Source organism: Rhinolophus hipposideros (assembly GCF_964194185.1).
Source record: "Rhinolophus hipposideros genome assembly, chromosome: 10".
Taxonomy (NCBI): domain Eukaryota; kingdom Metazoa; phylum Chordata; class Mammalia; order Chiroptera; family Rhinolophidae; genus Rhinolophus; species Rhinolophus hipposideros.
Genome location: NC_138056.1, coordinates 7162619 through 7189917, shown reverse-complemented (window position 1 = coordinate 7189917; position 27299 = coordinate 7162619). Strand labels below are relative to the sequence as shown.

Genomic DNA, 27299 nt, shown 5'->3' with positions numbered 1-27299 from the left:
AGAGTGACGCAGGACCGGGAAGACACATCTGAGACCTGCCCTTCGCCCTCTGCTACCTGACCTTTCAGAGCCAGAAGTAACCCTGCAGTTTATTTTCCCTGCCACGCTTTCCATATTTCAGCGGATAAATAACGCAGGCCATAAAACTGATTTCCAAAGCCTATAAAGACAATAACATTTAGGGAGCCAGGAAAAATAAAGCCCCTTCTTTCCTGGAATAATGGCTGCCATGAGCCCTCATGGGGCCCTTTCTGCACCTGGGGGTGGCACGGCTCGGGGCCAGCCCGCAGACTTCCCTGCACCAGGTGGTAAATGGCTGCTTGGCACATGTTCCGAGGGGCCCATGGCAGCCAGGGAAACTGCAAACTGCCTGTTTACCTCTTCTCTGACTCTCCTGCTCACAGCTGCACCAGCTCCCCAAGAACCAGGGACGCACTGGCACCCCATGCCACTCCCCCTTCCCCATTCCCCATACCAGATTGCAGATCGCATGCCACTGTCCTGGTGCCAGTCAAAGTCACCCCACTGCAGCCAGAGCAGGAGAGACTCCCTGCTGAGTGTGGCCTGGTGGGCAGCCTGGATAGCCAAGCCCATCATCCTGTTCTGCACCACGCTTGGGTGAGCCCTCCAGGAGGGCAAGCAACACAAACACAAAGGTGGCCACCGTGACCTCTGGGTGACAGAAGGGATGGGGGCCCTATGGGGACCTGGAAAGCTCAGCTCTCCTCCAAGCTCTCCAAACACCCATTCCTGGGCTGATACCATGCCCACTAACCAGAAGGACACCTACAGTTACAAGTGGTTACCACATGCCTCCTTCCCCCATTCATTCACTCACTTATTCATTCAAAGGTGATGGGACAGGAGCCACCGGATGGCTCAGGTGGTTAGAGCGCAAGCTCTGAGCAACAGGATTGCGGTTCAGTTCTCACATGGGCCAGTGAGCTGCGCCCTCCACAACCAGAGTGAAGACAAAAACCTGCCACTGAGCTGCCGCTGAGCTCCCCGGCGTCTGGACGGCTCAGTTGTTAGAGCGGGAGCTCTCAACAACAAGGATGTCAGTTCAACTCCCGCAAGGGATGGTGGGCAGCGCCCCCTGCAACTAAGATTGAACATGGCACCTTGAGCTGAGCTGCCGAGGGGCGGCCAGACGGCTCAGTTGGTTGGAACATGTGCTCTCAACAACAAGTCTGCCAGTTTGACTCCCACATGGGATGGTGGGCTGCGCCCCTCCGCCCCCCACAACTAGATTGAAAACAGCAACTGGACTTGGAGCTGAGCTGCGCCCTCCACAGCTCAGCTGAGATTGAAAGGACAACAACTTGATTTGGAGCTCATGGGTCGTGGGGAAAAAAACACACTGTTCCCCAATAAAGTCCTGTTCCCCTTCCACAATAAAATCTTTAAAAAAAAGAGAAAAAAGGTGATGTGACAAAGTAGAGAGTATCCAGGATACACAATGAGAAGATGTGGTTCAAGCTTCCTGACTTGTCTGGAAACATGTCAAATTACAGCCCAGTACCAGAACCTCCCAACCTGAAAAGTGGGAGGGAATACTGAAAGCTACCTCCCAGGCCGTTTTCATGATGGTTTTCCAGGGACCAGGGTGGGACCAATATCTGCTGCTGTGGGGCAGGAGGCTGGGTCAGGTATGAGGGCAAATGACCCAATGGACCAAATGACCCTGACAGTCCTTTCCAGGTAAGGAAAGGTCAGCAGACCGCGCATCTAAGCAGTAAAAACCCCACCTTCAGGGAAGAGCCACTGTGCAGCCAACAGATCCACAGCCGGGGTGAGGGAGGGCTCCCCGTCTGTGGGAGCACCCAGATGGCTCTCAGGAGCCCCCTCTCAGAAGTCACTCATCCTCATTCTCCTCCAGGATTAAAACATGTCAGGACATGGAATTAGCCGCAGCCTCCGCCTCTGGCTTAACCACAAAGATGCAGAAGGAGAATCTTCCAACCAGGGCCAACCCCCTGCAGAGGGTATCCCCACAGTCTCTGTGGGAACAACAGGCGTGGGGAAGTGGGGCATCAGCCCCCAGGAGCCCCGAGTGGGTTTCTGGGTTTCGAGGGGTTCTCAGGCTGGCTGTAGGGCTGTAAACCGGCATTTGCATGGAGAGCGCTCGGTGATTCTGGAATTTATGCAGCTGCCTGTGTGATTCCTAAGGCGAAACGAATCTCTAGGCCGCTTTTCTCAGCAGGAACAAGTCTTTTCTTCAAATCGATGGTGACACATTTTTAAACTGCCATATTAAGGAGGGAAAGATTTTGCCGACCCCCCGTGGGCAACCCTTATTAGTCACTGGCTCATCTGAGAGGAATTACAGTGGCAGACCCAGTGGGCCTGGGCAAGGCAAGCGGCCCAGAGGCCAGGCTGGCAGACATGGGACAGGACAGCAACAAACAAGAGGGCAGAGGGCACCTCCCAAGTTGCAAGCAAAACCGTGTGAGGGAAGGTGCACTTAGGGAGTGAGACTGGAGAGGGCTCTGGAGCAAGGTAAGAAGCATCTGTAGGGAAAATAAAGAACACCTGGTAAGGGTAATACAGGGCGGGAATGGAGAGAAAAAGGAGAGTGTAGAAATAAAGAGTCATTAAGCTGAAGTTTAAATTTATTTCCAAGTATGGAGTTATAGAACCTAAAATCTTGTTTCCCATTTTGCTATGGCTGCCAGGAAGCTCAAAGCCACATTTTACATTCATTTGCAATAGATTTGCTCAGCCTAGTTTTAATCTGGTTGGGACTAGGGTAAGTGCCAGGAGCCAAGCTGCCCCAACCAGTCATGAAGAGTATAAAATACAGTGTAGGCATAAAATACAAAGCCAGCCACACTGCCTCCCTCGGTAGACCAGACACCAGCATCGAGTGGCAGGTAGGGCTGACTGGAGGGCCACAACCAGGAATCCAGCAAGAGGCTGGCAGGTTCGAAAGCATGTGCCAAGGACGTGCAGGCCAAAGGGCTCCAGGTGTGGCTGAGCATGGGGCACACCCTTATCAGGTGCCCAGGTCAGCGTCGTCCCTTGTCCCTTCTTTTTATGTCTGTTTTAATGGTTCCTTGATTTTATTGTACCTATTTTTCAGTAGAAATAGGTGGGTGAAACATTTTAAAAAATCGATTCCAGCTCAAATACCCACTTTCTCAGTGATAACAGTCACCATTTATTGAGTTCCAATGACTTGTTGCATTTGCATGGAGAGCGTGCAAGCCTCTCGATCCTCTGAACCTTTGGAAGGGACTTCGCTCTGCAAGGTTTACAGTTGAGGAACCCAAGGCTCGGAGGAGAGGTGTATCCTGGTCAAGGTCACAAGAGCTCATCAGTGGCCATGGCAGCCCTGTCCTGTCTGTCCTCTGACACACCCCCACTCTCACCCCCGAGCCCCAGATCCCAGCGCCCTGCTCTGTACACCAGAGGGGACTCCCACCCCACTTGTTAGGAGAGAGATGAGGCTGTGTCAAGATGGAGGCCGAGGAGGCACTGAGAGCTGATCAGGTGACCCCCGGAACTCCATCACCCCCTGGCCCTGCCTACAGTGCCCTGATTCCCTCCATGTCAAACCCCAAATCTTCAGGCCATGACCCAGGAAAGTTCCCCGCCAGCTGCCAGATGGGATTTAGCTCCTTTGACAGTTAAAGCTACAAAGCTCCCGTCGCAAATGTCAATTCTGGGCCATTTGCTTCGTAGATTTTAATGTTCCTGTTTCTCCTCAACATCCTCAGTAAGGTAGCTCTCGCTTTTCAAAAGGGATGTGGCGTTTGATGATGTTTAAACCATCGTGAAATACAGCCAGGCGGCAATAATAAAACAGACGCAAGCCCTGCTGGCAGGGGAATGGCTGACAGCCGGGCGTCTCTCTTCCCACATGCTATGCGCAGCTAAGCTCCTATTTTTATGGCACTTACAATGTCCGAGAGGGGGAGGAAGCAGCAGTGGAGAGAAGGGTGGGTGCCGCTGTACAAGGACTACTTATTGCCATTGGGAGCGGGGTGCAGCTGATGCGGTTTTAATGAACCAAAGCGGCGGTGCCAGCCGGGTGTCCTGGCGGAGGCAGGCCGGCGGCGTCCACCACCCGCCAACACCCTCGGCCGTATCTGCGCTTGCTGCCTCTCACGCCTACTGCCAATCCGGCTCCACTTCGCACTACCTGTCCTCCCCCAGGTATGCAGCCACCAAGCTCCCAGTTCCCGAGTCCTCACTGGCTTCTGCCTCCTGACACCCGCATGTACACATAAATAGCTGTGTCCCCTCCCCTGCTTCCTGTGCAAGGAGCAAGAGTCCCACACATAGCTTCACCCACTGGGTAGCCTGCTTCCACCCAAGGGTCTTCGGAGGCCACAGGAGCTCTGGGGAAGGTGCTCTCAGGCCGCCCGTACTGCAGTGGGCAGCAGCCATGTGCTGAGTCCAGTCCCGGCCTGGAGTCCCAGCAGGAGAGGACTGCGCCCCTCCAAGGCCTCGCGCTGAGTGGGCGGGAGAGTGAGATGCCTCACTAATAAGAACAGTTATTGTTACTGAGCCCCTACAGCACACAAGGCACTGGAAGCAGTAATTCGTTTTTTCCTCTTAATCTTTCTATGAATCGCACATGTGGAAACTGAGGCCTGGAGAAGCGGTTAGTGGAACTGGATTTTACTGTAGTCTGTTTTGTGAGTAGCCATGGCCCTGGCCTCCAGAGGCGTCCAAGACTGGCCCATACCACACCGGGGGGCCTCCAGCTCAGGCCTGGCTGCCCACTCCCCAGGACAGCTGCACCCTTTCAACAAACAGTGAATCGAGACTGCAGGGAAAGGGGGTCTGTGTTGGTGCCACTACAGCCACTGGAAACAGGACTGCCATTGGGCCTAAGGAAGAATCAGGACAAATCTTTTGCAAAACAAATAGATGAGCCCAAAAGATGAGCTTCTGACGTGCAGGGAGACCCGAGGAGGGGAGAGGAAGGACAGGCTGGAGGCTGCAGGAGAGCCTGCAGGGGATCCTAAGGCTCTGCCAGCTCAGACTCAGCCACGGCCACCAAGCCCTGGCTGGGAGTGCTTCCATCACAGGCCTCCCAGGGAGAGAGAGCACGCCCCGTCTTGCCCCACCACCTCCTGGCCCCACACGGGCTGTTCCCGTGTGACACACACACTCCCTTCCCCACGGAAGGCAGAGCAGATACTCAGAGCCCTGCTGCAGAGGCAAGGGAGGGGCCTAGAAGGGCCTAGCCCACTTGCCCTGTACTGTCACAGTCAGGAAACGCCAAATACAAAAGACTGAGGGACAGCAGAGGCCCGTCCCTCGGTTACCCTGGGCCTAGACTCTTCTGTTCACAAAGGAAGGAGGTACCCTCAGCCTGCCGGGCGGATGGAGGGCCCATCCCCTGTCCCCAGCCCAACCAAGTGCTGGGTGGACAGCAGGCCATGTCCTGACAGTCTGAGCAGTGCTCCCAGAGAGGCAGCAACAGCAACAAGCACAGAGCTGGCATTTTCGCACGTGTTTCCTCTGTCCCAGGTGTTGTACTGAGCTTCTCCACCAGCTGTCTCCTTTCACACTCACAGCGACCCAAGGGCGTGGGTCCTAGTGCCCTCTTACCCGTTTTACAGAGAAAACTGAGGCTCAGAGACGTTACACAGTTGGTATACAGTGGAGCTGAGACTCATACTCAAGACTTTAACTCCCAAACGCAGTGTCCTGTGATGGCGATTCCAGAGCAGATGGGGGGCCATCTGGGGAGTGGGAGGTGAGGAAACAGGACTGGATCCTTTGACTCTTAGGCCATGTGATGTCCTAGAGACCAACTCAAGCTGGGACCAGGCCAGGCCTCACCCAGAAGGCCCCGGAGTCAGGGTGAGTGTGCATGTGAGCCCACCGTAGGGATCTAGAGAGAGCATATTCAACTCAGCACCCCTGCAAACTGCATTGTCTGCATAGGGATGGGTGTTGAAAGGGAGGTACGGGAACCCCAGTTCCTGGAGGAGGCGGGTGTTGCTCAGTGGCTTCCACATGCTGCACCAGACCCCTTCACCTCCTGGGGACAGGGCACCCTTCCGTTAAGTGGGCAGGCGAGCCACAGCCTCCTGGGGAGGCCCGAAGCTGGCGGACAGCCCTTGGGCCCGCGCTGGCGGATCACTCCGGGCGAGCAAGCCCTTTTCATGCTTGGCCAATTTAATGTCCCCATTAATTTCAAAACACACACATTCTCACAAGCTCTGGCCTCCTCAGCTCAGTGCTCAATGTGGAGAGCGCTTTGGGGATGCGGGCGGGTGCACAGGTGCGGGGGTACTGAGGCTAGAGGGCCTCAAGGACAGGGGCAGCTGGACACAGCGTGCTCAGGGCCTCTCGGCAGGGGGCAGTGGGCAGCAGAGCCCTCACAGGTGCTTCCTGACCGTGACCTGCCAGGATGGAGAGAAAAAGGGCCCCGTGCAGGCCGTCAGGGAGGCTTTGCGGCTTTCCTGCTGTGTGACCCTGAGCAGGTCACCGTCCCGCCCTGCGCTTCAGGTATCTCCTGTCTTCAGGCACTGGGTCACTGAGCCTTGTATTCCCAGAGCCTGACACAGAACCAGGAACCTCACGTGTTCACCGCTGTCCTCATCTGTAACAGGCATTAGCCCTTCCAGCCCTGACCACCAAAAGGGCGGGGTGGGGTCTGGGCTGGGGCTGGGGCTGGAGGAGGGGGTCCAGGAGGGCACTAGTTCACCCGGTGTCTCCCGCTGCCTGACCAACTCTCAAAGGCATCCGATCAATCACTCCATCATTCAACAAACATTTACTGAGACCCAGGACAAAGGGTCCTTGGTCCAGGGTCTCGGGTCGCCCCTCACGTCCCTATGGAAGAATGGGAAGGATCTGACTAATAAAGGGGAGACTTGGCAGAAGACCTCAGGATGGAAGGACCTTCCAGGGTCCAAGAGTCCCACCCACCAGCCAGAGCTCGACTCTCTGGACCAGGCCCTTCAAGCCCTCCAGGGAATCTCAATAATTCAGGAGGAATCCATCATTTATGAATTTATGTAACCGCTTCCCGACCTTGTAGAAATGAGCCGCCCTCCTCTTGCAGCGGTGGAATTAGACCTTGGCACTTTCTCAGGGCTTCGAGGCTTTCTAATGTAGGGAGGGGGCCACCTGGACCCCAGCCTCCAGTTGGCAGCCCCCGTCCACTGTGGCTCTCACCCCCAGCCAGGACCCAGAGGGAGCTTCTGAGAAAGCAAACCTGATGGCATCTCTCTTAAACTCCAAGTCCCAAAGGGGAAGGTTTGATTTCTTGCTCTGCCTTTTACCAGCACTGTGGCTCCAAGCATGCCTCAGCCTCCTCATCTGTAAAATGGGGAAAATGAGGTGACATGTGTCGTCTGGGGTGCAATCCCTGGCGCAGAGGGAGCACTCGATAACAAGCTGCCTCTGGCCCAGGAGCAAGGGCTCTGTGGGGCGAGCTGGGGACAGGATCTGGGACACAGGACAACCAAGTGAGCCACCAGGCGAGAGCCCAGCACAAGGCCTTGTGGAGCCAACACACCTGGACCCAGATGTTGGCCCTACCTTTTCTGCACTGACCACCCGCTGGGCCGAACGACCTAACCACTTCTCTGTTCCCCTGTAGCGAAGACAGATGACAATACACCCACTCTGAGGACCCAAATTTTGCAACCAGAAAAGAAAAAGGAACAAAGAAGAGGGATTCCCATCGGCCCCCCACAATAAATAATAATGAAATAGGATTTCCTGGAGGCTCTGGAGTCTGGCAAAGCTCCCTCCCCTTAAGGTCACTGCTATTTAGTTGTGTGTCCTTAAGCAAGTGGCTTCAAGTCTCTGAGCTTCAGTTTCCCCACTGACATCACGGGGCTGCTATAACACTAGGAGGCCAGGAAAGGCGGCATGGGGTATGAATACAGCCTAGATCTGGAGGGAGAGCCTCTGCTCAGGACGGTCACATATTCAGAGCTTCTGAGACCCACTCACCTCCCCTCTCCCTGCCAGTGCTCTTCCACTCTGCCCTTGGAATGCCCTTGTCCAACTTCTAACTCAGCTTCCCCCTCTCATCTAGAGCTCTGCTTCCTCCAGGCAGCCTTCCTGATTGCCTTGCAACCCTGCAGGCAGCACTCCCATCCCTCATACATTTTGCTGTCCATTTCCATTCACATGTCTCAGCCCACATTTGGAATTAAAGACTGTGTCTTTTGTAGCCCAGGGCGTATCCCAATGCCTGGTAGACAACAGCCCCGCCACATACATCTGCTGAATGAAAGAAAGAAAGGCCACACATGAGTTCAAATTCTGACTCAGTCACCTGCCAAGCTAGGGAGTGTTATCTCTTTCCTGAGCCTTGGTCTGATCACTGAAAATGGAGATCATAATCCTGCCTGCCTCACAGATGCGTCAGGTCAGCACCCAGGGGTCCTCACACTGTGCTCCGCAGGGGACAGGGCCCAGCAAAATCTGCTGCTGCTCACAGGTTCCTGCCTGCACCCACCCTCCCTGCCCACTGCGGAGACGTTGCTGCTGTTGGCAGTGGCAGCAAGCCTCAGCAAACACATTTAAATCTGAAGTGACAGATAAAGCGATTTATGACGACAGTTTAGCGTCAGATCACTTCCCACAAGGCAGTCGGTGTCCCTCAGTCCCCTGCTTGCTAGTCCATCAAGGCGGTCTCTAAATCACTGACTCCAAGTGGTGGCCCGGGGACAGGGAGGGGGCCAGGCTCTTCTGGGCCCTCCAGGCAGCAGGGGGATGAAGCAAGGACTCTGGCTGGCTTGGGTGGGGGCGGGGGACAATAAGCAGCTGGCAGATGACAAATCAAAGCCCCAAGACTTACGGAAACAGAGTACCACTTCATGCCTTATTTTAAATAAAAAGCGGCTTTAAAAACTCCCAGTGAGGCCAACTTGTCGCTGTGAAACATGGCTTCCCACCCAGGCTGCACGGCTTGGCCCGCATGCCCGGGGCCCTTCAAAGTTCTCACTGACCCCCCTCGCCTCCCGCCACCCCTCCGCAGAATTAATTGGTCCCTGCGGCGTCTCGTGGCACTTTGTTCAGACCTTGCTTCCAGTGCTTTGTCACATTATATTCTACTTAGCTGCTCTTGCTCTTGACTTCCTAATAATAATTTCCTGGGGGCTCCCTCTGTGCCAGGCCCTGGACGGACCTGAACTCATCTCATCCTCGCACTCCCATGGGGGGAGCCACTGATGATCCATTTTTCAGATGAGGAAACAAAGGCTCAGACATGCTTAGGCAGAGGCCACAGCACCGCCAGCAGGAACACTGGGACTCCAACTCAGCTCCTGGCCTCTGTGCCCACAGCCCTGACTTGCTGGCCTGGGACACCTCCAAGTGACAGATTCTTTCTTTCTTTGCACAAAGCATCACATTCATCCCTGCTCTGTCCAATTACGCCTGAAGGCCAAAGCCTGCAGCCCGACCCCTACGCTGGCCAAGAATGGGGGTCTTTCTTTGTGCTGGGACACTTCCTGCCTAGAACTCGGCTATCTGTTGGGAACTAGGGGCCCATAATCACAGGCCTGGCATGCTGGGACCCTCAAGGGCATGGAAGTGACCCACTCAAAGTCACACACCCCCATGACACAGAGAAGATGCAAACACTCTAGAAGGTGAAGACCCCCCCCAGGTGGAGACGCCCAAACATGAAGCAGATACCAGGCATGGCTCTCCCCAGACACAGCCTAGGGATCATAAGCCAAGCTGGAGAGGCAGTCACTGCCCCCCAGAATCTCCTTCTCCAGGATGGGGGCCTGCCAGAACTCCCTGGCTTATCTTGCCAGCGGGCAACCCAAAATAATTAAGATGGATGCTGCGTGCCCCCGTGGGCAGGAGCCATGGCCAGCACAGATGGCGGGGACCTGAGACTCTCCGGGTGCTGCTAGAGCCAAGTGGCCTTGGCCAGCAGGGCTGAGGAGGGTCCAGAGATCCCTGCCCCGTGCCTGGGACCTTGGGGATATTGGTCCTGCCCCCTGTGACTTCAAGCCCTGCCACCTACCAGCCAGGCACCCCCCTTCTACTCTGTGCCCCAGCCCTCCCTTCACAAACTATATCACATACATCACACCACACACACACACACACACACACACACACCCAATCACATTTCAAATATCAGCAAAGTGGGGTAAAAACGAGTCTGGACTTCCAATGCCAGGGGGCCAGTTGGGAAACAGTCTGATTCTCCAAAGTCCAGAGAGAGGCCATGGGCGGGGGAGCCCCCTCTGTGGGGCGGAGTCAGGGAGGGTACCTGGCCCTCGCCAAGCCAAGGATCCCCAGGGTCCTCCAGAGGGGCAGGAAGAGTGCCCACCCCAGTCCAAGGCTCTTCAGGATGGAGGGGTCCTGACACCCATTTGTTTTCCTCACAGGCCCTTCCCAGCTCCCCTGATGCCTCCCCCTCCGTGGTCCCTGCAGCTGGAGCAAGGCCCAGGCAGCGATGGCACCTCACCTGCACACCCCCCACTTGACTGCAGGGACTAAAACAAACACCCCCACACAATCCAGCTCTGCAGCTGACCTCAAGCCCCCAAACCCAGTCCGACGACGGGGCACCAGTCCCCAAGGGCCACCAACCCCCACGGGGCCAACACTGCCCTTGGCTTCAAAAATAAAAAATGTTAAATCTCCACCCTGAGATAATTGCTCCCTCCTTTTCCCCATTGTGGCGGCTCAGCGGTCGTCACTGAGAAGCAATTATTCACGGCTAATGATTATAATCAAGTCAAATAGAATTTAATGGACACGTATTCTCTTTCTGCTTGAAACTTTACATATGAATTAAGCACATATGGGTTTCACGAGGCGCGGACCAGATTTATGCAGCCCGGAAAAGCCCCGCGACGCCGCGACTTTTATTCCGCTAATAAACAGGCTGATTTACTGGCGCCACTGGGCGCGGGGACTGCGATCTCTGCTGCCCCCTGGTGGACAGTGGGCCGCGCTGAGCTAAGGCAGTGGGGCCGCCAGGGATGACGCCCCAGGGCCCCCAGAAATGATGCCTGAGGACCCCCGGTGTGTACACCCGTGCCAAGACCACCAAGGACCCATGAGGTCTGACCAGTGTCAAGGTCACTGGAAGACCAGAGCCGGGCAAACACTTGCTCAAAGGACCTGGAGGGGGCGCGGGCTCTGTGTGGGAGCCCCAAATCCAGGGCCATTCTCAGCCATTCCCTGCTGTGACACTCTTTCTAGAAAAAAGGAGATCCCAGGAAAACAGGCCAAGAGGTATTAGGTAAACTGAAGCAAGCAGAGGGAGGAGAAAGCTGCTCGGCTTGGGGAGGCACCCAGCGTCCCTTTTCATCGCTGGGACAGGGTTCACACCCCGAGTGCTGGCGATGGCATCAATCCCAGCACTGTCAACAGCCGCAGGTGCCGAGCCCTTGGTTCATGCCAGGCACTGCGTGAGTATCCCAGTTCACGAGCATTAGCCCCTAATGGCCCCCAAACCCCCACAGCTGGGTTTTCTACCTCTCTCATCATGCAGAGGAGGAAATAGAAGCCCAGGCAGGTACCTGGAAAAGGGAGTCCTTGGAGAAACATGGCAAACGCTGTCACCCCCAGCCCAGTGCAGTCAAATGAAGCCGGGACCAAAGTGTTTCTGTGTGCACGTGACAGGCTGCCAGAGCTGCTGCACTCGGAGGCTGGCCAGGCACAAGGGCACACAGGAAGGGCCATTAATCACACCCGCAGCCCTCCGAGCCCCCATCCGCTCCATCTGCATCCTGATGACACCCTGCTTTGGTCCCCGCACCCTCCCTCACGGCCCTCCAACCACCAACCCGGCTGGGAAGGAGCTGATAAGATGCCCCACTTTTCCCTCTGGCCACTTTGCAGCTCAGCATGGAAAAGTGCCAGCAGGGTGCTTCCCACATCTTTGCCAGTAACTGACAGGGCCAGGGACACTGGGCAGGGCAGCCCCACAGGCCGGTTGGACTGTCCCCTCAGCCTCCGTCTTTCTAACCCAGGCCAACACATCCTAGGTCCAGGCAGCAAAAAGGCCCTTCTCCCCTGGGCTGCTATGACAACGGTCAACCCAGCTTGGCTTGTCTTAGCTCTGTGTCTCCCCAGATGGACTCACAGGCCTCGCTGCCACCCACCATCCTAAAGGCCCGCAGGAAACAGAGCAAACGCAGCAGCAGAAACCCAAAGGTGACCCTCTGCTCCAAGTTGGAATCCTATCTTCATGTGACTGCTCACCTGTGCAACGGAGACAGTCAATGTAGGGGGACAGAACATCTGTGTGACTGCACAATTCTACAAACACCGGCTCGGCAGACACGCAGAGTGAGGCCACCGTCAGAAATACAACCCAGATTACAAATAAGCAGGCCCAGAGCAGCTAAGCGGCCACCTCCCCCCAGGTCCCAAGAGCCTCATCACTAAGCAAGATCAGCATCAGCACCACCATGGGCCAGAGTCCCTCGGCAACTCTTCTCCCTGGCCAGCACTGGGGTCAGACACAATGGCTGCAAATGCAGGGGTGAGAAAAAGGAGACTGGAGATGGCACAGGCGGGAGGCCGGCATAGCAGCGTTTCACTGTGAGTCGGAGCCCAAGACACAAGGGTCTGCCCAGGTCCCCAAACCTTCCTTCAAGGAGGCTCCTTCCTGTGATGCTCGCAAGCAAGGGCTAGGTTCAGCCCGCTCACCTTTGTCCCACAAACCATGTGTGCCCCTGCTAAACTTGATGGCCACTTGACACTGCACTCCTGACCTCAGCCAGCCAACCAGCACCGAGAACAACGCAGCCACCTCCCTCCCTCCCCCAAGATGGGAGAGAGCAGCAGGCTCCTCCTGGCATCACAATAAATTGCAAACTGCCAAGCCAGCAGGAGCCAGCACAGGAAGCTGGGCAAGGGGACACAGGGTGGGCGGGAGGCAGAGAAAGGAAAGTGGTGGTCAGGGGCTCCGCCTTCCTGGCAGGGCCGCCGGCGCAATTCCAGCCAGGCTCTCTCTTCCCGGCCGCTAATGGGCCTCAAGAGCTGTGTGGCCGCTCAGCCAAGGCGCCCCCGACACAGCGGTCAAGGTTTCCAGGGAAGAGGAGTCCACGTGGCCAACACACTGCGAGCCCGTGGCGCCAGCAAGCCATCTCGTCCGGCCACTAGAGCCTCACTGGAGCCAGGTGGCGCCCCCCGTGCCTGGCATGACAGACCAGAACAAAGGTGACAAGATGACCCAGGTCTCTGGCTCCGGCCAGCCAGCCCCACTCACCGGCGTTGACGATGGCGTCCACCTCCAGCTTGGTGATGTCACCTCGGAACAGGGAGATCTTCTCGTTGAGTTGCTTGTCCTTCTTGTACTTAGGCTCCTCCACCTTCACGGTCAAGCCTGGAACCAGCAGAGGCCGGAGTGAGGGGGTGTCACAGAAAGGCCCCCACTGCAGGGTGAGCCACCAGTGCCCACAGGCCAGGCTCCCCCTCCAGGGGCAGCCCGCCTCGTGGTGACGGGTGACACGGGTAAGGACAGCCATGCAGATTAAGCACCTACTGTGTGCAGCATACATGCCGTCTTCTTGAACCTCACGACAACGTTGCACACAGGTACAGTAGTGACGTCACCCATGCCAGTTTACGGACATAGAACTGAGGCCGAGGCAGCTTCAGTGCCTTGCCCAGGTTACTGGTCACCAGGCCTGCAATTTGCTCCACCACAGCGACAAATCCCAGCTCCACACCACGTGATGGTGGGTCTGGGCTCACCCTCCCAACGATGGAATGGGGATGAAAAGCAAACCTGCCTCAGGCTGCCTTCATAATTAAATGAGGTGACACATGCAAAGTGTCCTGCACACACCAAGCACTCCATAAATGCCGCTGCCATTTTTCTGGGCCTTGTCTATATAATTCTCCCACGAATTGGCTCCGAAGAGGCCCCCCCCCCGCCCTCGCCCCCCAGGGGTCAGTATGGCCTCCCCAGCAGGCCTACCTTTGGCAGTCTCTTTCCAGGTCGGGATCTTCTTCAGCCTGATGAAGTCCCGGCAGAAGTAATGTTCCTCCCGCTGCTTGTCACTCAGGCCCTTCAGAAAGGCTGCAGGGGTGGGGTGGGGTGGGCAGGAAGGAGAGTCAAGGCTGGCAGGAAGGGGAGCAATCCTGAGGGTTTCCCCACACCCCGCCCTCATGCGGACTCTCACCTCCTCTGAGGAAGCAAACCAGCCCTCGGAGCCCATCCTTCGCAGAAGCGCCAGGGGACGGGGCATGGTAGGAGGAGCCATACCACCTGGGGTGCTGGAGTCTGGAGGCCCTTATTCAGGAGGGGAAACTGAGGCCCAGGGAGGCAGACGAAGCATCTCAGGCACCGCAGACCTGAGTTCAGAATTCAACTCTGCCACTTGCCAGCTGCATCTCCAACTCTAAGTCCCTAATTTCTTTATTCGCAGAATGGGGATTAAGACAACCCTTGCAGAATAACTTCAAACTTATTCACAACATGCTAAGGCCAGACAGACTGGCGGCACTGAATCAATTACATTATCAATCAGTTATTTCACCCATCAGTTACACCACCAGTCAGTTACACCATCAGTCAGTGACATCATTATTGTCATTATGCAAAGGCTCAGGACAACCCTCCTCAAAGAGCCACAGAACCAAGCAGATCTGCTGCCTGTTCACAACATCCCCCCAGCACTGGCTGAGGGCTCCCCGCTTACAGACGCCCGCTGGGGCCTCTCCCGGTGGTGGGAACAGCTGGAGTAGCTGGAACTTTCCCAATTGTACAGGTGAGAAGATGAGGGCTCGGGGTGGTTAGGAAGCCACCTGTGTCTGGTGAGTGGGAAGCCAGGGCCCCCTCCCCCCATCCACTCATGGACTCTGGTTCCCTTGCTCCGACCTTGGCCCTGGGCCTCGCCTTCCCTTTGCGCAGCACCAGGCTCAGGCGCTGGAGAGACCTGGAGGCCTCTCCCCTGAGTGGTGGTCCAGGCTCGCAGCTCGTTGGCTCCCCCTGCTGGCCTAAGGCCACCTGAGTGCTCAGGGGCTCCGCTCAGCCTCACTCCCTTGGACCACACGCTCCCAAGATGGGAGCAACTCCCACTGACCACTGGGGGTGGGGGGAGCAAACAAACAGCAAAGGCCACAGACAAGAGACTCAAAAAGCATCAGAAAGTGTGCAGAGGTAGGAGGACCATTAGAGGAAGCGGTGGGAGATCCCTCCTGGAGCCTTCTGGGGAAATGGCTGGAAGGGACAGGTATTCAAGAGACAGGCTGGTCCCCTGCACATGCCCTTTTACCTGACAAAGTCACTAGGTCCATCCAAGTCTCCGCTCCTCAAGGATACATGTGTACAGAAAGGGCCCAGTTCATAGTCCAGCTCAATACTATGGTGGATTATAAAAGGCTCATAGCACCCCAAATCCACTTTAATTGCAGCTCAGACCAGAACAACACTTTCTGGCAGCCACATCCCCCCTTCCACAGACACCTACCATGCGCCGGTCGGTGCTGAGGATACAACCCAGTAAGGAAGGTGAGGTCTTGGCCCTGGAGAACCTGCAGTCCAGCAGGGGAGACAGAGGCTGACCAGGCTTCACACAGACAAGCAAGCAAGCAGTCCAAATGCGGAGCAGCACTAAGGAAGGACAGTCCGGGGGCTGGGAGAGGAGTAACCAGAAGCCCAGCCCAGGGAGACTAAGGAGACTCGGAAGAGGAGTGGGAGGCAGTCAGTGCAGGGAAGGGTGTTCCACCAGCTGGAACAGCATGTTCGAGGGTGAGTAAAATTTAGGGCTTGGGGCAATGGCGGGGGGACAAACACAGGGTTCGGAATGATGCTGAGAGGAGGCGGCACCAACCAAGGACCCACCGTGGCCTATTAGGGACTGACTTCATCCCAGGGGCTCTATGATCAGACTGAAAGTGCTTCCACCAAATACAGGTTCTGACCCCACACACGTGCCATTTTCATCCTTTCGAAGAGGTCAAGGGTATCACTACCACGGACAGTACTTAGTGTGATGATCCCCTGTCACTAGTGTCCCTCGATGCTCACAGCCCTTTCCCTGCCCCCTTCTCAAGGGGTGCCCTCCCCACTGGGCACATGACCCCATGCACGATCTGCGGGACAGGCCACGGGCTCCCACTTAAACTCTCCTTTCTTGGTGTGTTGGGGGGGTTGATGGTGGGGGGAGGGCACTGGTATTTAAAAGGAGCTGAAGTGCTTCTCCAAGCCTTGCTTGTCCTCTTCTGTAAAATGGGGGCATGGAAAGCTCCCTTGTGTGTTAAATGAGAAGTGGACAGGCTTAGTTGGGTGCGTAGCGAAGCACTCGGCTGCTGGCAGACGGTACCACCAAGCAAAGAACAAGTTGTGGAAAGGCCAGCTCCATCCGGGCTCTGCCTCTCCCTGGTGATTTGGTTTCAATGCAGATCAGTCAGCTAATAAATATTTATTGAGCACCCACCAAGCCTGGGCATGGGAGGCAAGGTGAGGTCCCAGGGCCTGATCCAGCAGAGGGGAGTCTGGGACAGCTTCCTGGAGGAGATACCCCCAACTTCTCTGGTCTGCCCCAGGAGCTGCAAATTGCCAGAGAAAATACCACCACCACCAAGCAGAAGGCTCCCTCAAAATTCTTGATCTCCCCCTGGTAGCCCGTCTTCCCGGCCACTCCAACTGCTGCTTTAGAATCGGGGGCCCCCTCTCCCTTCTCCCCTCTCCGTTCTCCCCTCTCCCAAGCCTCCCCCATTCATCCTCCAGTCATGGATGCTGCTTCTTCCTCACACTAAGCCAGGAACACCCTCCACACACACTCAGGTCACTGGGCCGAGGCCACCAGCTTACCTTCCAGAGGAAAAGCTCTCCCTCCACTGGCCTATCTTGTCTGCCCTCAAACACCCTCTCGTGTCCCGGCCTTTTAAAACAAAACCCTCCCTCAAACCTGCATTCCACACCCCAGCGGTGGCCTCACTGCTCTGTCCCTCTCCTCCACCATCTACATTTCCTCCCTCCCATGCCTACCACCCCATCAAGGCCAAGGTCAGAGACACCACACCGCCCACCCGACCTGTGGTCCTTCCTGTCCTCCCATGCTCAGCACCCCCAGCCCCTCCGTCCATCTCAGGAACCCCACTCCTGGATCCCACCTGGCTCACTGGCCATCCTTCTAAGTCTCTTGCTGCTCCCCTCTTCCTTAATCCACACCCTCTCCCTAGGTCTTCACAGCAATTTCCTGCATTCAGAAACCCTCTTTATGCTCATGAGCTGATCCTGTGGCTGCACTGCCAGCCCCTCATCCCTCTTCCAAGCTGTTAGATTTATCCCCACAGCGCCTCAGAAACCAAGCCTTCCGCTCACCCCTGCCAGGGGCCAAGCCTGCATCATTGCTCCCTAGACCCCTCCGAAGCCCCCAGCTCCCAGCTGATTCCACATCCATCCGATCATTTATTCCCCACACAGCAGCCCAAGGAGCTTACGCATATAAGTCAGAAGCTGTAATTCTGTTTAAAGTTCATTTCAAACTCCAAGACCCTAACCTCCTCCCATGCTACCCTCCCCACTACCCCTCACTGTGCCCCCACACCTCGGCCAACGGCCACAGCCACGGCCACACGCAGATCCCCTTTCAGTTCCTCCAACAGCCAAGCCAGGCTGTTCCCCGCCTCAGGGCCTTTGAACCTGCTGTGCCCCTTCCCTGGTCTTGCTTTACAGACGCCTCCTCACTGTTCTCCCTCTCCCAGAGTAGCCTTCCCCTACGGTCTGCACTTTATTCCTTACTTGACCTTGGCCACACGGGGATCTGTCGTGTTTACTCTGGATTCCCACCACCTGGCACAACACATGGCATGGGTGAGCACCATGGGATGAATCAATGAGCGAAACAGCTGAGACCGGGAGGTTGAGGGCAAGTTTTCTAAGAACAGAGTCTTCCAGGTGGAGGGAACAGCACGTACAAACGCCCTGAGGTAGGACAGAGCATTTGGGTAGAGAAATCTAGAACAGCTAGATCAGAAAACAGAGCAGTGCTGTGACAGAACGCCCCTTGTCTCCCATCCGAGGGACGGAGAGACACCAGATGGAACATGCTGGCCCAGGTCCAGGACGCTGCTGGGGCTTTAATTCCTCTCCTGCTCCTTGGTCCCACTAGGTTTGGGCTCATGACCTCCCCACATCATGTTCATGGGCGAGTCACGCCGTCTCTGTGAGTCCCCGTTCTCTCATGTCTATAATACGGAGGCCCACCTTAGAGCCCAGGCTTGCCGTGAGTGAGCGGGTGGCTGTGAAAATGTTCTGTAAACTGTAAAACGCAATGTACGTATCAGATACACACACTCCTTCCTGAATGAAATAAGACACAAAGAGAGCAAAACAAAATGAGACCAAATTTGGATGGGAAAATATTTCTTTTCCAACTTGGGGCACAGCGAGTGGAGGAGCTTTTTCAATTATTTGGGTCCCCATATGTATCCTTTTGCATAATTATGAACAAAGACATCCCAGCCAGTTGGACCAGGGCCAGAAAGTGAATGCAGCTGCCGTGACAGTGGACAGACTGGTCAGCAGCTGGAACCCAGACCGAGCCCATAAAACTCCCACGAGCTGAGTCCCTCTGGCTGGGGCAGGCCCCAGGCATCCCATGGAACTAGTCTGGAGTACCCGGAGATGGCTCAGGTCCCCGAGCAGACACCGTCTGACAGATACCAGCACCTGGTTTTATAGAAGCAGCAGAGAAATCTTGCCTGGCCACAGGCAGACTGGGGCAGGACGCAGCCCAAGGCTCTCTCCTTCACTGTCCTCCCCAGTGCTTGTGGCCTGGTCTGCGTGACCCATAGCCCACATGGCCGCCTCTCTCCAGCAAAGTCCAAAAGATAGCTCCACTTCTGGGAGATGACAAAGGAAGACAACCAGAGCTCTTGGCTCTGCCACCAGCTGGCTGGGCACCAACCTTGGGAACATCTGTCAGCCTGCCCCTTCCAGTGCATGGTTCCCACACCTCTGGAGGCCAGCGTGCGGGGAGCCGTGTCCTTATCTCCAGGAGGTGTGGCCCGGCTGGTCCCTGAGGAGCTAGCTACACCCTGCACTGGTCTCTGATTCATGGGGAAGGAGTGGGCAACAGCGATTCTCACTGAGGGCCATCATCATAGCCTCAGCTTTCTCTGTCATCGAGGCCGCCCCCCACGCTCTCCTCACTCACTCTGGAAAGGGAAGCAGCGCCCTAAGGCTGGGATGTGCCCCATGCATTTATAACATTTTCCACCTCCTTCTGCCCGAAGGACAGATGCAGACTTAAAGCATAAGTGAGTTTTATTTTTCTTATAAAATATGCACAACATAGGTTTTAATTTTCTTTCTTTTCTGGAGAGGCGAGTGTATTTCACAGCTCAGTGAGACAGGTGTTGTAAAAAGATGTTTGCAGTAAATTTTGATGGGGAGGCCTGACCCCAGATGAAGCTTTCAGCAGCTCCTGGGCACAAAAGCCGAGCTGGAAGAATCAGGCTGTGCTAGAACCATAACGTGCAGTGGGCGAGCGGGAACTCAATGATGTGTTTTAAGAAGTGTCTTTATGGCATTTTGCAAGATGGTGTTCAGAAAGGTGAGGGCAGGTTGGCGCGGAGGGAGGCTCCTCTTTTGGAGAAGGCCAGGTGGGCAGGGCTGATAACAGCTGGGCTCTGGGAACAGTGGCAGGGACATTAATCACAGGGTACACCATCCCCCAAGAGCGGGGTCTTGTCAGCCGGTAGCACGAGTAGCGGGACACAGAGCACGGGGCCCTCGGAGCTTTTCTGCTCTCCCGAGGGCCCTCGCCTCCAACTGCGTTGGGTCATGCCAAGACTGCTTCCCCAGAAGACATGGAGGAGAGGGCCTCCCCAATTCCCAGGCGTGCCTGGAAGATCTCCCAGTTCAGCAATTGAATCAGATAAATCATCCACTCTGCATGAAATCCCACAGCGGGTGAAGTGAGTCCCCGCCCCTGCCCAGTGCACACTGAGGCTGGAACACACGAGTCCTATCTTGAGCCACCAGGCAAAGGAAACGCGGGTCAGGTTCCAACATTTGAGACCACGTGGGAGACAAGTTTACACATGCCCAGTGTCAACATGACAGAACAGAGAGAAGAGACAAGCACAAAGGACAACAACAAAGAGGGCCACTGGGGATCTTCTGTACACTGTGTGGCCCACTGCGTACAAAATGATTTCTGATGTGATCCCAGCACTACACACAAATCAGGCGCTGCTAGTCCCATTTCACAGATGAGGAAACTGAGGTTCGGGAAGCATGGAAGCAGTGCAGCTGGAGCTTGCCCATGTCTGATGATACCAATGCCTGTTCTCTTTTCAGCACACACCTCTGTTCCCACTACAGGTCAGGAGGATCCATGGCCCTTCTTCTGGAGACCAGGCCCGTCCTGTGATGATACAGCCCCCAGATGTCCCCAGTGCCCGACCTTAAGACCTCTCATGCCCAACTGCCTTTACAGCACAACTGTTTTCCACAATTTTCTGATCAAAAGGCACTACCCTGGGGGGCAAGTGAAGAAATTAACAGCCGGTAGCACGAGTAGCGAAATCGTGCTGGCCAGTGAAATCGTATAGGTCTCCACAAAAGACTAAATGTCTCTTAACTAGAAAGATGCAGCCCGGTGGTATTTACTTACCTAGAGGGAGAACGGGTCCACAGAAGAGGGCAGTCTGCTTGGAGGCGGAGAAAAGGAACGGTCAGGGTTAGGGAGAATTTGGCCATCTATTCAGAGGACTCACCGAGCCATCGACCGAGGCACCCTGCAGCTGGGGCCTGGAGCAGGCACGCAATACTGCACACAGACTGAAATACTGCGCAAGCGCCAGGGAAAGGGATCCTCGGGGGCTAAGTCCACACCTGGCAGAGAAGCTTGACCAGCCTTCCCAGGGCAGGGGAATCAGCTTCCAAAGTCATTCAGCCAGCTCCCCAGCTGAGAACACATGATGCTGAGCAAACTTAAGACTACAATTTTGGCTTTTCGACAGACAGAAGAAGGCCTGCCCAGGCACACAGGAGTTTCCAGACCTCTTGCTGTAATTCCCCACTGTGAACTGCACAACAGCCTTCTGGCCTATACATCGGTCTCAGAAACTTGGTTCCTGTGTGTCAGTCTCTGAGAGAGGTTCACTTCAGGCACAGACGGGCATTTGGAGGCCCATGTAGGTATGTTCCCCGAGAGAAAGGAGAGCACACGTCCATTAACAATGTACAAGAATACTCAGAGCAGCTTCATTGCCAACAGTCCCACACTGGAAACCCAAATGCCCATCAACAGGAGAATGGGGACACAAACTGTGCTGCATTCACACCGTGGAATATTACACAGCAATGAAAAAGAGCAAAGTGTTGACACTCCCAGTAATGCGGGCAAATCGCAGGTACAGAGTAAGAGGCGCTGACAATGCATGCCTCTGTTCATATGAGGTTCAAGAACAGACAAAGCGAACAGATAAAAGAATAACTAGCTATACAGGGTACTGATTATAAAGGGGCTCAAAGGAAACTCCTGGGGACATGGCACAGTTGGATACTTCTGGACAAGCACTAACTGTACCTGAAGGTCTACGCACTTGGTGCATTTCACTGTACAGTTTAACTCAGCCCCAAGTGTACACTGAATGTCATGAAGGAAAGGTGTGAGGTCTTCAAGGACCAAAATCAGAGGCAGAGTCCGGCTGAGGCAGCCCCCAGTGTGGTAGTTTAAAAATACGTCCTGACTTCTTAAATCCTCTTCCCTTTCAAAGGTAGAGACTCATTTCCCTACCCTGGAATGTGGTCCAGACTCCGTGACTCCATTCTAAGCCCTGGAATAAATCAAATCACAAAAAGGCACTGTGGCTTCTGGCTTGATCTCCTCCTCTCCCTGTCTTGGATCACGTGCTCTGGGGGAAGCCAGCTGCCATGTTGTGAGGACACTCGAGCAGCCCTGCGGAGGTCCCATGGTGAAAAACTGAGGCCTCTAGCCCACAGCCATTTCATGTGAGTGAGCCCCCTGGCAACAGCTCACGCCAGCCCTGACCAAGTCCCCAGACTTCCTGAGAACCCCGGAGCCAGAATCACCCAGTTAACCTACTCCTAGGCTCCTGACGCTCAGAGACGCTGAGGTAAGAAATGTTTACTGCCTGAGTCACTTTGTTATGGGAGTAATTTGTCTTGCAGTAATAAATCACTAAAACAGAGGTCTCTGTGTCTCACCCCCATAAGCCACCATCTGACACCTGTTGGGGGCTTCACACCTGGTGCTGAGGTGCCTGGCACCAGGCTGCCCTCCTCACACGCCCCCTGACTGGACACTGAAGCCCAGGCAGCCCATCTGCCATGTTCGCTTCACAGCCCTGACCTTTCCCTAGCATTGTCCCATTGGCCCGACCACATTCTCTACTCGGTTTCCTCACCTTCGAGTAGAAGCACCGTGAGGGCAGGGCCCTTGCCTGTCTCACACTAATGGCTGAATCACCAGCACCGGGACGGTGCTGGCCACATAGAAGGTGCCCAGTAGAAATGGACTGACTGAATGGAGAGCCCAGCTCCAAGCAGAGAGAAACCATGGTAGCCTGGGAATCCCTGGCCCATGAGCTTTCATGAGCTCTGGAAGTTTTCAGTGGCACCAAGGAATGGGAGGGGGCAGGGAGCTGGATCCTAGAAACCGAGGCAGACCCAGAGCAGGTGCCTGGGCCCCTGGCCTCCCTAGCTCTTTCCCACCACCCTGGGTAGCTGTTCAGACACAGAAGGGGAAGCAGGGTTCCCTGTGGGGATAGTTCCCTGCCAGGGGTCTTTGCCAGCCCCCTACTCCCTGCCCTGACCGGTGTTCTGGAGCTAGGGCCGAAAGCCTGACAAGCACTCCTTGTGTTCACTGAGCAAAGTCAAGTGCTTTCTGCCAGCAGCGCTTTAAGATCCCAGCATAGGCACGCAATTCGTGTTGGGGGTAAATCATCTTGAACTCTACCTCCAATCCTGAGAGGATGCCTTCCCTTTACCCCCAACCACACCCGCTGGAGGCCTGCCTTCTCAGCCCCATTGGCCAAAGCCACTCCACAGGCGGGCCCAGCCAATAAGCTGCTTTCCCTGCCCTTTTGAAAGGGGATCCAGCCGGGAACGCTCACAAGGGCCCAGGGAGCAGGCCCTGAACGGCAAGGGCAGCTGGACGACAACCTGGGCTATTTGGGGCTCTGCAGGTCGGGTTGCCTCCCCTCCCAGCTCTGTGCAGGGGCGCCTGGGACTCACGCCTGTCACAGAGCTGGAAGAAGTGGCTTTATTCCTTGAGGGGGGAGGGATGTCACGGTTCTCACAGACACAATGCCCTCCCTCCGCGCTGCCCCCCCAGCCCCTCTGCCCTGTGTCCCCCAGGAGTCAGGCGGAGATTGCTCACAATTGGCCCGAGGCCAGTGATGAGGGCAAAAGGGCACCAGACCATGTGCCCAGAGAGGCAGGCACTTGGCAGAGAGGGGGGTGAAGGTAGGACAGGCCTGCCCCGAGAGGCCACTCCTTGGGGCTATCAGATTCCACCAGGTGGGACACCGGCAATAGAGCTGTCCCCTCGGCACATCCCTGGTTACTCTGCTTAAAATGCCACCATTTGAGAAACCACACCATGCAAAGTATTGGGAGTTCAGAAACCTCATGTCAGCTGGGACACCTGATGCTGCTCTGCCATAATCTCCAATTGACCTTGGGCTATTCTGCTCAAGCACTGGGCCTCAGTTTCCCTCCTGTACACAGAGTACGGTGGTAGGTCCTGGATGATCTGTGAGGTGCCCTGTGACCCTTTCCAGTGGGGTATGGCCACCCTCTTCACACTGTCCGAGATGGGACCCGGTCTTGGGTGAACTGGTTTGAGGGGCTTGGCTGTGAATGAGGGGTTCCATACCAAGGCATATGAGGCCTCAACTTCCCCAACTCTCTCGGGTCAAAGAGACTGCTGGTGGGGTGCCGTCCTGCCACAGAAGACCCACGTGGGCCGTCCTCGACCCTTGCCCCCCCTCTCCTTCTTACACTTACATTTTGCCTCCTTCCAGTCGGTGGAGGTGTTCAGGTCGACCTTCGCCGCCATGGCCAGGGGGGCCCAGGTGCGCACCCCAGCTGTTAGCCGCACTGCCGCCGCCCCCCAAGCCCCAACTCCCGCTGGGGTCCGCGCGCGGGGGCCGTGGGCCCCCAGGGACGCCGGGGGGGCGCACGCACTGCTGCGGGTCCGCGAGGCACCCGCCGAGGGGCAGGGCCAGGGTCGCGGAGCGCGGAGCAGCTGCCCCTCCACGCGCAGCTGTGCCAAGCGGCGGGACACTCGGCTCTGCAGAGACATGAGCAGGAGGCGCGGGGCGACTCCCCGCCCACTTGAACTCCAATTACTGTGCTCGGGAGAGTCTCTCCCTTATTTACTCCGGAAAGGAGTGGCGCGTGCCAGCCAGCGGCGACCTGCTCGAAGCCAGCGGGCCGCGCGGCCAGAAAACCCAGGCGCGCCGCTGGGCACCCTGGAACTTGTAGTCCGGGCCGCGGGATGGGCCACCGCACTCGTATACACACGTGCGCGTCCCGCCTAGACCTCTCCAGCTTCCGGCGCCAGGGGTAGCGCAGCGCCGGAACCCCTTCCTTCTCATTTAGGTTCTTGGAGGGTCGCCCGGCCGCCTGGCGTTTCTCCCCGTGCTGGCCCGGCCGCTGCCCACTTCCTGGTCGCGGCCCTCCACGGGGCCCCGACCCGCCCCTGCTCATCCACACAGTCACTCGGTAACGAACTCGAACTCGGAGAGCCGAGCGCGGCACCACCTGTGCGAAGAATTTTGCATCCGGACCCCGGCCTGTCTTCCTGTGGATCACCCTGGTCCCACCTGGCACCCCATTCCGCCCTCAGTCCCTAGGAACCCGGTCGGGCTGGTCGTGGGGAGGTGACAAGTGGCTGGCCCCTTGCAACTTGCTTCTTGAGCTGTAAATTAGGAAGATAGTGCTCAGATGTGGCTGCCCTGTGCTCAGGCATCTCTGGCACTGAGTCTGGCAATAACCCTCGCCAGGACTGTGGGGAGGGTCACAGAATCTGCCTGTGGATTCACCTGGCACCAGTGGTCAACCATGGCAGTGAGGGCAGAGAGGGGAGATGAGGAGCCAGAGGCCAGGAAGGAAAGGCAAAGGGCTCCCAACATTCCAGGACCACCAGCAAGGCCTGTGCCATGCCGTCTCCCAAGTCAGTGAGATGATTTCAGGATGAGGTAGTCAGGCTTCCATGCCCAAGGTCACCTCCCCACTTGTCACCTCTCAGCAGGGCAAGAAGGGCCTGGCCAACTGCAACTAGGGTAACAGCCATTTACGGGGCCCTCTGCACCAGGCTGCAAAGAGTTAAGCAGTCTGCATCCGTTGGCTCCACTGCCCTTAACTATTATGTGCTCCTGTGCTCCTGACAGCCTGGTGAAGCAGCTCTGTCTGCCCCATGGCACAGAGGAGCCGCCTGCACTGGCCCGAGGTCAACACGTTCTGTGAGGGTTGGAGCCCAGACTTGGGTTCAGGTTGTTTGATTCCCATCTGTGGTCTGGAAAGTGATTTACGCAGATGTCACTGATTCAGGAAATGAAGCATGTGGGACCCTGTGTATTAAAATTTCTATTGCTACTGTAACAAATTATTGCAAAGTTAGAGGCTTAAACAACACAAATTTATTTTAAAGTTCTGTAGAAGTCTGACATGGGTCTCACTCGGCTAAAATCAAGGTGTCAGCAGGGCTGTATTCCTTTCTGGAAGCTCTTCCTTGCCTTTTCCAGCTTCCAGAGACTACATTCCTTGGCTTGTAGCCCTCTTTCTCCAGCTTCAAAGCAGGTGATAGTGCATTCCCTTTTCCATTTTCAAGGATCCTTGTGATTACATGGGGCCCAGCAGGATAATCCATGACAATCTCCCTTTTGAAAGTCTGCCTGATTCCATCTACAACCTTAATTCCGCTTTGCTATGTAATGTAACATATTCACAGGCTCCAGGGAATAGGTTGTGGACATCTTGAGGGGCCAATATTCTGCCTACTTCGCCCTTCCCAGGATGGTCTGCGGAGGAGGACACAGGGAGAGGCAGGGGCCCCACCCAGGGTCTCAGAGTGCAATCAAGAAGCTGCCTGCTTCACTGAGCCTGAAATCTGTGTCCCTTACAGCCCAGACACTCTGGACATCTGTACCAGTCCTTTTGCTGGGACTCAGCTCTGTTCTTACACGGCAGCTAGGATAGAAAAGATTCCAGCTCACAGCCCTCCACCGTCTGGTCTAAGAGAGGCCTGGGCCACACACACAGGTGGATGTGGGCAGAAGCACGATTCTCACTGGGCTAGGCAGGACCTCCTCATAGTTTCAGCGGGACCTTGTGGAAAAAGGAACATTTTGCTGGATACTAAAGGTGTATGTGTGTGTCAGGGGCATTCCAGGCAGAGGGACCCACAGAAACAAAGATACGGAAATCTGTGGAATCCCGAATCTTCCAGTGGGACTACAGCATCAGGCGTTGTCAGTTGAGGATTTTTAATATTGGAAAGGGGGTTTGTGCGGAGAAAAGCTACCTACTGCTGCTTGTGTTTAAATTAATACTGTGTTTATTAAACTTATAAATTAAGAAAAGAACTAGTTTTTCTTATATATCCAAGTGCAACTTGCAAATCTAGTTTTCTATTTATAAATCTACTAATTTTTGTATAAAAATAAGCACAACTTTCATTTATTCTTTGGTGAATACTTAATTAACTCACAGGTTCAGCAGATTACATTCTAAAAATGAATGCCAATTACAAACTTAGGTAATTAAATTCCCTAGTAGATTTAAACTACACTTTACAGAGTTGAAATAGCTATTCTTCTCAAATACCTCAAACTCTCAACAGAAGAGATTTACACACTTAACAAGCATATTTTGGGTTTTTTGTTCCTTTTTTTCTTTACAAATAGGGAGGAAGTGGACATGAGGGGTGCCCTCACCCCCAGCTTACTGTGCCCTCCCAAGCATATTTTTTTTCTAATCAGTTAAGCACTTCTTATGCCCTAATAAATTAAACGTATAAATATGGTGAAACAGTTCTCTCAATAGTCAAATGCTGTTTATGTGTTTAGATCCTTTTATACCGTCTAAGTTACCTATTGCTGTGTAATAAATCTCTGAAAACTTACTGGCTTAAAGTAACAAGCAGAGTGCTGAGTCAGCAGTTTGGGCTGGGATAAGCTGGAAGGTTCATCTGCTGGTCTTGCCTGGGTCGCTTCTGTGGCTGCAATCATCTGACAACCCATCTGGGGTTGGGGGCCCAGGATGGCCTCATTCACGTGACTGGCAGCTGGTGCTGGCTATCAGCGAGGCCATTGGGTTCTGCTTCAAGTGGCCTCTCACCTTCCAGTGGGTTAGACTGGGAATCTTCACAGCATGATGGTCTCAGGCCCGGATCCAA

The 27299-nt window shown here is 55.4% G+C and overlaps 1 protein-coding gene across 5 annotated transcripts in view; it reads right to left on the bottom strand.

The window, feature by feature from the left end:
* MACROD1 (mono-ADP ribosylhydrolase 1) overlaps positions 1-24573 on the bottom strand; it is a 138580-nt gene extending 114007 nt beyond the window's left edge. Inside the window, exons 1-3 of one of the 5 annotated variants that reach the window (XM_081064506.1) lie at positions 23906-24573; positions 13889-13990; positions 13175-13291 (exon numbers count right to left, since the gene is read on the bottom strand). In XM_081064506.1, coding sequence (XP_080920632.1) covers positions 13175-13291; positions 13889-13990; positions 23906-24203 — 517 coding nt within the window. In that variant the 5' untranslated portion in view covers positions 24204-24573. The remainder of the gene's footprint in view (positions 1-13174; positions 13292-13888; positions 13991-23905) is intronic. The other 4 variants (XM_081064503.1, XM_081064504.1, XM_081064507.1 and 1 more) reach the window with 4 other exon arrangements.
* Between the last annotated feature and the right edge of the window lie 2726 nt (positions 24574-27299).